Below are 10,331 nucleotides of genomic sequence, written 5' to 3'. Positions count from 1 at the left end.
GTTTAAATCGTCCTATTTGTATCCTTAACGTTTATAAAAGTGATTCAATGTTATCCTACTATCAATTATACTAACAAATCAGATTATATTTTTCAATTATTCTCACTTGGATGTGTTCATTCTTAATTAGGTCTCACTTGGATGTGATCGATTTTAATATTATACTCACTATTTGTGTTTAAATTCAATTATGTCCTTAGAAAAGTGAATTATATAAATGTTGTAGGAATTAGTTTCAACATTTGATGAGCTATTTTTCGGAGTAAATAATCGATTTTATCCTAAATATTTGTATTCTAATTTCAAGAAGAGATTTTTAAAACTCAAACTAAAGTGCTCATGATGTGTAATTGATGGCAGGATAACATTGAATCACTTTTACAAACGTTAAAAATACAAATAGGACGATTTAAACGTTAGAACACAAATAAGATTTACTCCAGACCTCAAGAACAAAAACGATACTTTACTCAAACTCAAATTTAAAGGGTATCAGCACAACTCTATTTAGCATCCCCTTTGGCAATATATTTATGGACTATGGGGCAATGAATCTATTGAAAGAGAGACTATACACGTGTACTGAATTTGGACCTCAATCTACATCTAACAAAGCATTAATCGTCAATAATAACAAAACTTTAGTAATGTTTATATATCAAAATTGGATTTAGTTGAAGCGTAGGTATGGGTTAAAAGAATGAAAAGAAATAGTTCTTTGCTCTTAATATATGAAAAAATAAAAAAAAATTAAATCAATCTTACAATTTTTTATTAAAATTTACAAAGCATCAATATATTAGCTAATATTTGTGTATAAATTAAAGGACAATTAATATCGTGTAGCATCAGGGCATAGGATGAAGCAACGTGTAATGAACAAGTGGACAAGTAGAAACAGCTATAAGGAGGTTTGGTTTTGATTTTGATTTTGATTTGCTGTCTTCAAATGATGATGAGCAACCCCAATGCACCAATGAGGACATACTGCAATGAAGAAAGAAATAAGCTTTAGCACAGAAAATCACTATGGGGTTCACCAAAAACAAGTTGCATAGACAAACCTTAATGATAGGCTTTTCCGTCAAGATAATTGTGACCCAACCAGCATAAGGTAAAGACCTGCATTAACAAAATATATCATAAGCTATGAAGCACGGACACTTCATTGACATTTTGGACACGACACTCATCGATACTTGTTCGACACTTTTTAACATGTATTCTTAAAATGAGTTTAGAAATAATATATATTATTATTTATTAAAACAAAAAATATTTTAAAAACTTGATATAATTAAAATAAGACATTAAAAATAATTAAAAAATTTAATTTATATTTTAATATTAATAAAATATCAAAATATCATTACGATTAGTTAAAAAAATACATTAAAAATAATTATTTTATATTTTAATACTAAGAAAATATAAAAAATTTATTGTAATTTATCTAAAAAATACTTTATATTTTAAATACATGCCGTGTCCCTGTATCTTATAAGATTTTAAAATTCGTGTGTTCGCGTGTCCCGTGTCGTGTAGTGTCGTGTCCGTGTATCATAGATCATAAGCAATGATGCTATGAATCAAATATGATAACATGAGCTATACATACCCAATAGCTCTTCCCATAATGTGGTGCCTTTGTAGCCAAAGCTGACCTTGAGCATACAATACCCTGTCATCATCATTGTTGCTATCTCCTGCCCAACACAACACAGCACGCAAACACATGAAATATGTAAAGGGAAACTAATTTGCTTGGTGAGAATATGCCAAGTTTGAACAAGTACCTTTGGTGAGAATATCGACCTCCCCAGTATCTTGTCTTTCATGTACCTTCAAAGTTCACAATGATCAGGCCAATGAGATGGGTTACTAATGAACTAATTATAAGCAGAGCAGAGTGTTGTGTTACCTGAATTACGCGATGAACAATGGGGATGTCACGCCCCTGATAACCAAAAGGAAAATAATAAGCGAATAAGCAAATTAAAGGCATAGAAAAGTGATGGATGGAGTGAAGTTACATCAACATTAAAGACAAGAATGTCGCCTGCCCGAATTGGATCTTTGCTCATATACAAGAATAGGATGTCCCCCTGCATACGTAATAATAAGCTGAGTCAATGAATCAATTTCTAAGGAAGAGATAGATGACGTACCCGCTTGAACGCTGGTTCCATGCTTCCAGAGAGAACCACCACCACAGGAGATTCAGTGCCACTCATGCACACCAATGCTTTCCATATTATCAGTGCACACCCAACAATCATGCCTGAAAAAGTGTGTGTAACTGTATTGTATGTACTGTAACGAAACAAGACTTAGAGTAGAGGAACAAACTACAAACCGAGTGTAATAGCTTTCATGAGCTGCTGGGGAATCGATGCCATTCCCTTCTTTCTCTTCTTTCTGATAAGGATGACTCACACTCTTCAATTCAATTCAACTGTGTTATGATCTTCAAAGAACTTTAACCTCTTTTTATTTGAAATATTCATTCTTTGGCACAACATAACACAAGGTTGACGCAGTATATTTGCACCTATCCAATTACAATGTGACAACACATTCGAATTCAGTCACACCTCTTCCAACTCATCCATTACATTATTGGCGGCTCAAAACAAATATTTCTAGATAATATAGTATATTTACATGTGATTAGACTACTTTCAAAATCTAGAAAACATTGACTGCAACTTTTCCGTTTTTGTAGTGGAAACAAATGAAGGATCTCATTGTTTATGGTACAGTGTAAAATTAAACGGAGCGGTAAAAAAAATTGAGGAGCAGTTTGGTGCTAAAACAGAAACATGCTGAATTGATGATGTTAATCAACATTCCAACCTTAATATCCCACAAGAGTTCCCTTTTGTTTTATCTCCCAAGCAGTTCTGGTATTTTACTCATCCATGTGGATCCATGCTATAAGGCCACGTCACTCCCAATACAAAACTTTCTTTTAACCACAAACTCCATATAATTCTAGCCATGATTTGGCATCTTAATATTGATTTGGGCAGAATTTATGATGATAATAATAATCGCTTAATAGTTCATACAAAATCTATATAATGACTGATAAAAACTTAAATCACATTAACTTTATGGTGTTAATTAGTATGACCTTATGCCTTAGATGAATTAGCTCTTATCCTCACGAATTCTGCTGAATTTCTTGTGGGGGTTATTGAAGTTTCAGTTTTTATTTCACAGCTTGCAGGCAATTCAGTGTTTCAACTTCCAAATATCAATGGCTCTTCAGCTTCATGTTCCTGTTTGTGCTGGGCTCTTGAAGTCAAGGTCAAGGGTATGCTCACTGCCACAGCGAAAAGTGAGTACCTTTGCTACTCTTTCGCAACCCCGAAGCGATTCAGTGAACTGGGTTGAAGCTACAAACACTTTCTTCCTCCAAGACAAACGACCCATCATGTTGTTTGACGGTAATCTACCCTCAAACCTCAATTATCATCCCTTCATGTTTCAGTAATCAAGGTGTTTGATAAAAGTCTTTCCTTGTAATTGTCACACAGGTGTCTGCAACTTGTGTAATGGTGGTGTCAAGTTCGTTCGTGATAACGATCGGAATAAGTAAGCCATCTTGTTTTCTTTTCGTGTAAAATGTATAGCCTTCTCTTTTATGATTTCACAGAACAATTTAGTCTCTTGTAGTCTTACATATTGTTCACTTTTGAACAGAACAATCAGATATGAAGCTCTTCAAAGTGAAGCTGGTAAAATGTTACTTAGGAGATCAGGAAGGGCTCCTGATGACATCTCAAGTGTTGTTCTTGTTGAAAAAGACAGGTACTTTCTTGAAAGTTTTAGTATTATTCAATTTCAGACCAGTCTATGTAATTTGGTTGGATTTCCATTGTCTTTCTAACCGAATGTGTTCTTATAGTCCTTGTGAGGAAAGAGGAAATTGCTAAAAAGATAAATAAGTAGTTGAACTCTTGTGACTTTTTGGTTGATTATTATTCTAGATCATACATCAAGTCAGAAGCTGTATTGAAGATAATGGAGTACATAGACTTGCCCTTTCCTCAGCTTGCTGCACTTCTTAAATTAGTGCCTCTGTGAGTACCATTTTCCCCTTCACTTGGCCTTTTTTTTTAGCTGAATGGGAATAGGGTCATGACATATCCCATGGATGGCTTCTGCAGGTTTGTCAGGGATTTTGCTTATGACAATGTTGCAGACAATCGTTACAATGTTTTTGGTCGTTCAGAATCATGCGAAATATAGCACTGTCTTGCACTAATATATACTGGCAATAATATGCTATGTTTAGAAAATAGAGTTCTTTGTTGTTAATATCATTATAGTACTATAGTAGTAGAATATTCTCAATTGAAGCACCAAAGTTTCCTCAAATCTTTCAGTTTAATTTTTCTGTATACTGCGTAGCAGGAAGTTTTACCTATTGATTTATATAATATAGATGGAAAGAAGAAAATCAATTCATAACAATACTATTGTTGCAATTTCAAGTTCAGTCTTGTTCTGAATAATAAGGAAGGATTGTAAAAGTAACAACTAACAAGTGTCAAATATATTATGTGCTGTAAATATATGTAAAGTAACGACATGAAAATGTATTCCAATAAGTTTCTGTGTTCTGGTTTAACAAATAACTTAAACCGAAACCTCAACTATTGTTCCTACTAGATCACAAACTGGTCAATGTCCATGAACGTAGATGTGATGAGTGAAAAGATCTACATACAACTGATCCAAGAAGTAGAAGCAAAGAACATTGTGAATAAATGATAACTAATGCACTTGAATACTATTTTACATCCCATAAATGAGGTCAACATTATATTCAATAAGTTTCTCAAGCCTTGTATGTGGGAAGCCAAAGGCATACACTGATTTGATACACGTGTAGCTAGCAAGCATGTCAAATAATTTCATGCTGCAGTTTGGCTGCTATTTCTTCTGGATTGAGCACGAATAATATAATCATGCCCTGCAATGAAGAAAGAGTTGCAGACTAGGACATATATATATATATAGAGAAAGAGAAAGAGAGAGAGATACACGTTGAAGAAGTGGCTTTGGCATGTGGACTGAGGCATTCATCTTGGTGACTTTTTTAGGAAGGAAAAATCCTCTGGCTTTCCTATGTACAATCTAGCTAGGCAATAAGCATATCTGGCAATATGAGATATCATTCATTAATTGAATTACATGAGTTTTAGATGAATTAATTAAGAAAAAAAAGAAAGGGATTTCATTTACTGACCCGATGAGTAGGATGATGACAGAAGACACCATGAAAAAGTACTGATAGCATTTGTACTTAGCTTTGCGTTTGATATCACAGCCTGCAGGCACATACTTGCGGCTAACATATCCATATTGAGGTCGCATTAACAGAACAAAACCCAGGAAAAAGCCCGCCAGAAATCCTCCTATATGAGCTGAATTGTCCACGTGGGGAAGGAATCCAACGGCCAAATTTAGGCCAATGATGATCAATAAACTTATAAGAGCTGCACACTTGTTTGCATAGATTGTCCAGTTTGTTAGAAGCTCGGAAAGCATGGCTCCCAGAAGACCGAAAAGCGCACCGGAAGCGCCGACCGATATGGTCTTGGACGTTGCCGTGTCTTTCAAATGTATGAGAGACAACAAGCCTCCCCCAAAACCAGAAAGCAGGTACAAGGCTCCGATTCTCACTGCCACAAATGATGATGATGACAATGATTTCACGACGAGGAGTGCTAGGGGCCAGCAACTTTTGTGATTTGTAGTCATCAAATAGTCATCAATAATAATTTTAATGGTGTAAGATTGGTGTGAGATTTTATCTAATGATTCATTTTTCTTTGCTGGTTACATGCTGGCCATAATTTAAAAAAGTTGCTGACCCTCTAGACTTTTCCTTTCATGATTATATGAAAAAGAAAAGGAAGAAATGAAATGCTTACAGAATCCGAATTCCTCCTCGAGGCGAATGCCTATGAAGAGAAGGCTGAACATATTGGCGACAACGTGGACAACTCCGGCGTGAAGAAACATGCAGGTGAAGAAACGCCATGCTTGGTGTTTCTCCAAGACTCCATCCTCTTCAAGAGCGCCTAATATCCGCAAGCTGCATGCATGCATGCAGAGTGTTGTCAAAGAATAATAAACGAATGATTTGGATGAAGAAGAAAAGAAAAGAAAAGAAAAGAAGCGTACGTGCGGGTAGAAGGGCCGAGGAGAGGGTTTTCCCGGAAAGGTTGGAAGGAGAATCTGCCCAAATGTTTTGAGAAGAGACATGAGTCTTTGTTCAAGTAATCAGGGCAATCATTGAGGTACATGGTGTAGACGAACATGCCTATGTTGCTAACGAATATTACTGGGACAAGCCATGACATCCATTGCTCTCCCTGCGGTGGATGCCAATGTCGGGCCGCCTCTATGTCCGGCGAGTGCGGCGCCTTCTTCCCCATTATTATGCCTCACAATTCACAATAACAACCTATCCCTCATTACTAATTATTAAGGGAATGCATGCATGGATGGCGCCCTTTGTCTACCTGTTAATTTAGGTAACTCAACTTCCCTTCTTCCTTTTCTTACATTATCTTTTATATTCATCTAAATATATCCTTATGTTTCTATTTCTTGCAACAATGTCAAGCTAGGATATTATTTTATTTTCTCCAAACACATGAATTATTTTTACAAATAATAATGGTACAACATACACAAATCTAAGAAACTATAGAGTGAATACCCCATCCGTCCCTAACAATTATCTCGAAAGGACAACAAGACCCCTAGAAAAAATACCTAATCCAGCCCTTGATTTTTTTTTTTGGAGATTGATTAGCCCCTGTGCCAAAAAAAATAATATTGACTTTTTTTTTTGGCACAGGAGCCTCATTGTCCTTTTGAAATAATTGTCAGGGCCAAATTCGATTTTTTTTTGTCAAGGGCCTCGTTGTCCTTTCGAGTTAATTGTCCTTTGTTTTGGGTTTTTATCGAAACTGTATATAATTATCTCAATATTCTATGCAACAAGTAAAGATTATTTAACAATTGATGAGATCTGTTTTATTCTGAATGGAGGAAGGTGAAGAGAGGTGCTACTTGTCACTTGAGCAAGCATTTGACGGAGGGTTTGGTGTGGGAGGCAGTTCCGTGGGCGTTGTGGCAAAAGGAATACACTTTCCTCCCAGGAACCGCATGCTGTATATACACACGATCAAGCACAATATTGTAGCATCCCACGTTTTGGTCGCAGCTCAAATTGATCGCTTCATCCATCAATGATGTTCCAATAATTCCTTTGTATGTTACATCGCTCACTCTAATCGCTTGAGTCTATAATTCAACAAAAATTAATTATTTCTTTTTATTGAAATAGAATCATTAGTATTAGGTCAAAACTTAAGTGCAGTTGACTTCTCGTGAAATTGATAGTTGAGAGTCGTTAGATGAAAATTTAGTCAAATCAGTCAAATCATCTAACGACTCTCAATTATCAACTTTACGTGAAGTCGACTGCATTGAGTTTTCACCTTAGTATTAATAGTGTTACCTTGTTTTGGCAGTCCACCCTATTAGGGCAATAAAATTGGTCAATAATAATGGGGCTATTGGCACGAACAAACTTAATCTTCTCAAATGTGATATTCCTGGCATATCCAGCTCCACCCTATTAGATATAATAACGTATTACTACATGTGCATGACCCAATTTGCCTCATTAATTACACATATATACATACATACCTGCCAAGTCTTGATCCTTACTCCAGTCATTGTTTCAGTCAAAGTACAATTATACACATGCACGTCCTCTACAATGTCGGTTTCACCCCTTGTTCCCAGTGATCCAATGCTACACCACCCAAAATTAAATACAATGTTTTCATAATTGACCATTAATTAAATTAAGCAACGGATCGGGTCGGGTCGGAGTAGGAACCTGATACCATGGCCTGGACCGCATGTTATAGCAAATATTCTGATGTGTGAGGAGCCAGCACTAATAGCAACACAGTCATCTCCAGTTGCAATGTAAGAATTAAGGACTTTAATGTTGGTAGAACCAGAAATATCAATGCCATCGGTGTTGGGGCTTGTTCCCGGAGCAATGAGTCGCAGGTTAGAGACAGTGCCTCCGTTGCAGCTTGTTAGAGTTATATGGCTTCTTGCCGGGTTAAGACTAGTCAATCCTTTCAATTGAAACTGGTTGCATCTATTCAGTGTTATTGCCTGTTGAGAACAGAGTCCAAAAACAAGTTTTAATCTATTTATCTTTTAGTGAAAATTCACCTGCAGTTATCTACATGATAGTTTTTAACTAACAACTTTACATAAAAATAACTGCGCCCGTGAGTTTTCCTTATTTATTTGGTAATAACAAATAATTCTACAGCTAGATAGTATACTTACTGTTGGTGGACGACATTTTGTGCCCTGCAAAAAATATCATAAATAAAGAACTCATGAAAATTTGAAAAAGTATAAATAAAAAAAAAGTAGGTGACTAATTGAAAATTGTCATATAATTTGACATGTATAAGTAAATTATGGGATAGTAATTTTTTTTGTTATTGCATAGTGAGTTTTTACCATCTAAAAAAACAGAAATTTATAGACTACTTACAGGTGCTGGATTTCCTAAGCAAGGCTGTTGCCACCAGATAGAGCCTCGACCATCAATTGTCCCTTTTCCACTGATAATTAGACCATCCACTGAATTAAACCCAAGCCACGTGTTTATGTGGGACCCAGCATATTCCGATTTTGTTTTAGGTGCAACTATGTTCCCTAACACCTGATTTATACAGGTTCTCATCAGATCAACAGTAGGGGATGTCAAAATCAAAATGGAACAAAAAATTAAAAGGAAGTAGGGACCTGAATATTGGTATACTTAGATTTGCATGGACCGTTGAAGGAAAGAGGCTTTAGCATGAAGGTCTTCCCTGCTGGTATTATAAGCTTAGATATATCTCCCTTGCTCGAACACACTGCTTTCCACGCCTTCTCAAACGCCTATGTATATATTTTTATTAATATTTGAGATAAAAAATGTAATTCAAATAAATTGGACTTCACATGAAGTTGATAGCTGAGAGCGAATAAATGATTTGACTGATTTGACTAAATTTTTATCTAACTAATCTCAGCTATCAACTTCACGTGAAGTCGACTGCACCTGAGTTCACCTTCAAATAAAGTTATTAGTTACCGGTGAATCGTTGGTTTGTCCATTTCCAACTGCTCCATATTGTAACACATTGAAACTTGGTGTCACGCTCAATCCTGTTGTAGCCAAACTCAGAATTACTATAACATCCAACAATAACTCCTGGATCAAATAATATGTTAGTTGAAACAAGCTAATTAATTAAGAATACATATATATCATGAAAATGTGGCTCTAGATAACTAATTAAGATCGATCTCATACTCACCATTGTAGTTGTCTTGGGCCACATGATGACACCTTCAACAGCCTTCTGTGTTATATGTATAAACCCCCTAATATCCTCTCCTATATATAAGGAAAGGAACCATGCAGCTGCATTGTATTTGGAAGCTGATTTTAGACGTTAATTTAATTTAGCTTTCTCTTTATTGATAAAATAAACACTACTTACGTTCCAAGATTATTATTGCCAATATACGTACGTACAAGATTCTTGTTTAACTCTGTTAATGTTCTTTGGGTGTATTAATAATTGAGATTATATATGAAGTAGGGTTGTGGAAAATTAAACTGTACACAAGCTAGTTGGAAAAACACATGGCCTTATGGAAATTAAGACATTATTTCCACAGTAAGCACATGAAGCAAATTACATCCCTACGTCTTCTTCGGAACTTCTACACAATTAGCTTCTTCATTTGCACTCAATACCCATGTAAGTAAACTTCAGTAAGTACAACATAAAAAGGATTGATATTGATCTAAGGATCAAAAGAAATCGTGCGTCTACTTTGATTTCAAAGCACGTTTAGTTATCTTCCATTGGAAATAAAATTAACTACTTGTAAAATTTATTACCGGAAAAAAAAAATTGCCTCCACGTTGGTTCCGATTGTCCTTGATTTCTTGCGTAGCAAGGTTAATTGCTTTCTTGAGTATTATTTTTTTTTATTCTTCTTAATAAAATTATGAAAGAATAAGATAACAAAAGAGGAAGAATTTTTATTGTACGTGGTTGTTGTATTACTTGTATATTATGGGAGAATAATGCTATCCGTTTATACTAATTACTAAATTAATTTTAAATTTTAAAATTAGATAAAATAACCAGAATCTTTAAATGATTCTATTAGAGAAAAATAAATATAACTAACTTAGA

At 35.1% G+C, this 10,331-nt stretch overlaps 4 protein-coding genes across 6 annotated transcripts; 1 reads left to right on the top strand and 3 right to left on the bottom strand.

Moving 5' to 3' along the window:
* LOC107616841 (signal peptidase complex catalytic subunit SEC11C-like) lies at positions 843-2,625 on the bottom strand. 2 transcript variants are annotated; one of them, XM_016318752.2, is made up of 8 exons: positions 2,357-2,623; positions 2,169-2,281; positions 2,034-2,105; positions 1,922-1,957; positions 1,797-1,842; positions 1,619-1,706; positions 1,065-1,122; positions 843-987 (listed from the first exon to the last, which is right to left on the bottom strand). In XM_016318752.2, exons 1-8 carry the CDS (start codon positions 2,397-2,399, stop codon positions 946-948), a joined length of 498 nt encoding a protein of 165 aa, XP_016174238.1. In that variant the 5' UTR covers positions 2,400-2,623; the 3' UTR covers positions 843-945. The 2 variants fall into 2 exon arrangements, with proteins under 2 accessions (XP_016174238.1, XP_020966571.1); XM_021110912.1 differs by lacking the exon at positions 2,034-2,105 and having other exon boundaries at positions 2,357-2,625.
* On the top strand, positions 3,050-5,460 carry LOC107618891 (DCC family protein At1g52590, chloroplastic). 2 transcript variants are annotated; one of them, XM_016321066.2, is made up of 6 exons: positions 3,050-3,452; positions 3,543-3,600; positions 3,709-3,816; positions 3,996-4,088; positions 4,176-4,707; positions 4,754-4,932. In XM_016321066.2, the coding sequence occupies exons 1-5, from the start codon at positions 3,263-3,265 to the stop codon at positions 4,255-4,257; spliced, it is 531 nt and encodes a 176-aa protein (XP_016176552.1). In that variant the 5' UTR covers positions 3,050-3,262; the 3' UTR covers positions 4,258-4,707; positions 4,754-4,932. The 2 variants fall into 2 exon arrangements, with proteins under 2 accessions (XP_016176552.1, XP_020968079.1); XM_021112420.1 differs by lacking the exons at positions 4,176-4,707; positions 4,754-4,932 and adding an exon at positions 5,342-5,460.
* On the bottom strand, positions 4,776-6,554 carry LOC107614613 (RHOMBOID-like protein 5). Its single transcript, XM_021112418.1, has 4 exons — positions 6,202-6,554; positions 5,949-6,112; positions 5,261-5,696; positions 4,776-5,169 (listed from the first exon to the last, which is right to left on the bottom strand). Exons 1-4 carry the CDS (start codon positions 6,453-6,455, stop codon positions 5,094-5,096), a joined length of 930 nt encoding a protein of 309 aa, XP_020968077.1. The 5' UTR covers positions 6,456-6,554; the 3' UTR covers positions 4,776-5,093.
* On the bottom strand, positions 6,576-9,522 carry LOC107618890 (probable polygalacturonase At3g15720). Its single transcript, XM_016321065.2, has 10 exons — positions 9,438-9,522; positions 9,212-9,331; positions 8,878-9,015; positions 8,624-8,794; positions 8,410-8,433; positions 7,940-8,229; positions 7,744-7,852; positions 7,550-7,666; positions 6,999-7,332; positions 6,576-6,730 (listed from the first exon to the last, which is right to left on the bottom strand). Exons 1-9 carry the CDS (start codon positions 9,459-9,461, stop codon positions 7,102-7,104), a joined length of 1,224 nt encoding a protein of 407 aa, XP_016176551.1. The 5' UTR covers positions 9,462-9,522; the 3' UTR covers positions 6,576-6,730; positions 6,999-7,101.

This window comes from Arachis ipaensis, chromosome B09, assembly GCF_000816755.2.
Source record: "Arachis ipaensis cultivar K30076 chromosome B09, Araip1.1, whole genome shotgun sequence".
NCBI lineage: Eukaryota > Viridiplantae > Streptophyta > Magnoliopsida > Fabales > Fabaceae > Arachis > Arachis ipaensis.
The sequence above is the reverse complement of the archived record's forward strand: the minus strand, read 5'-3'. Positions and strand labels throughout refer to the sequence as shown.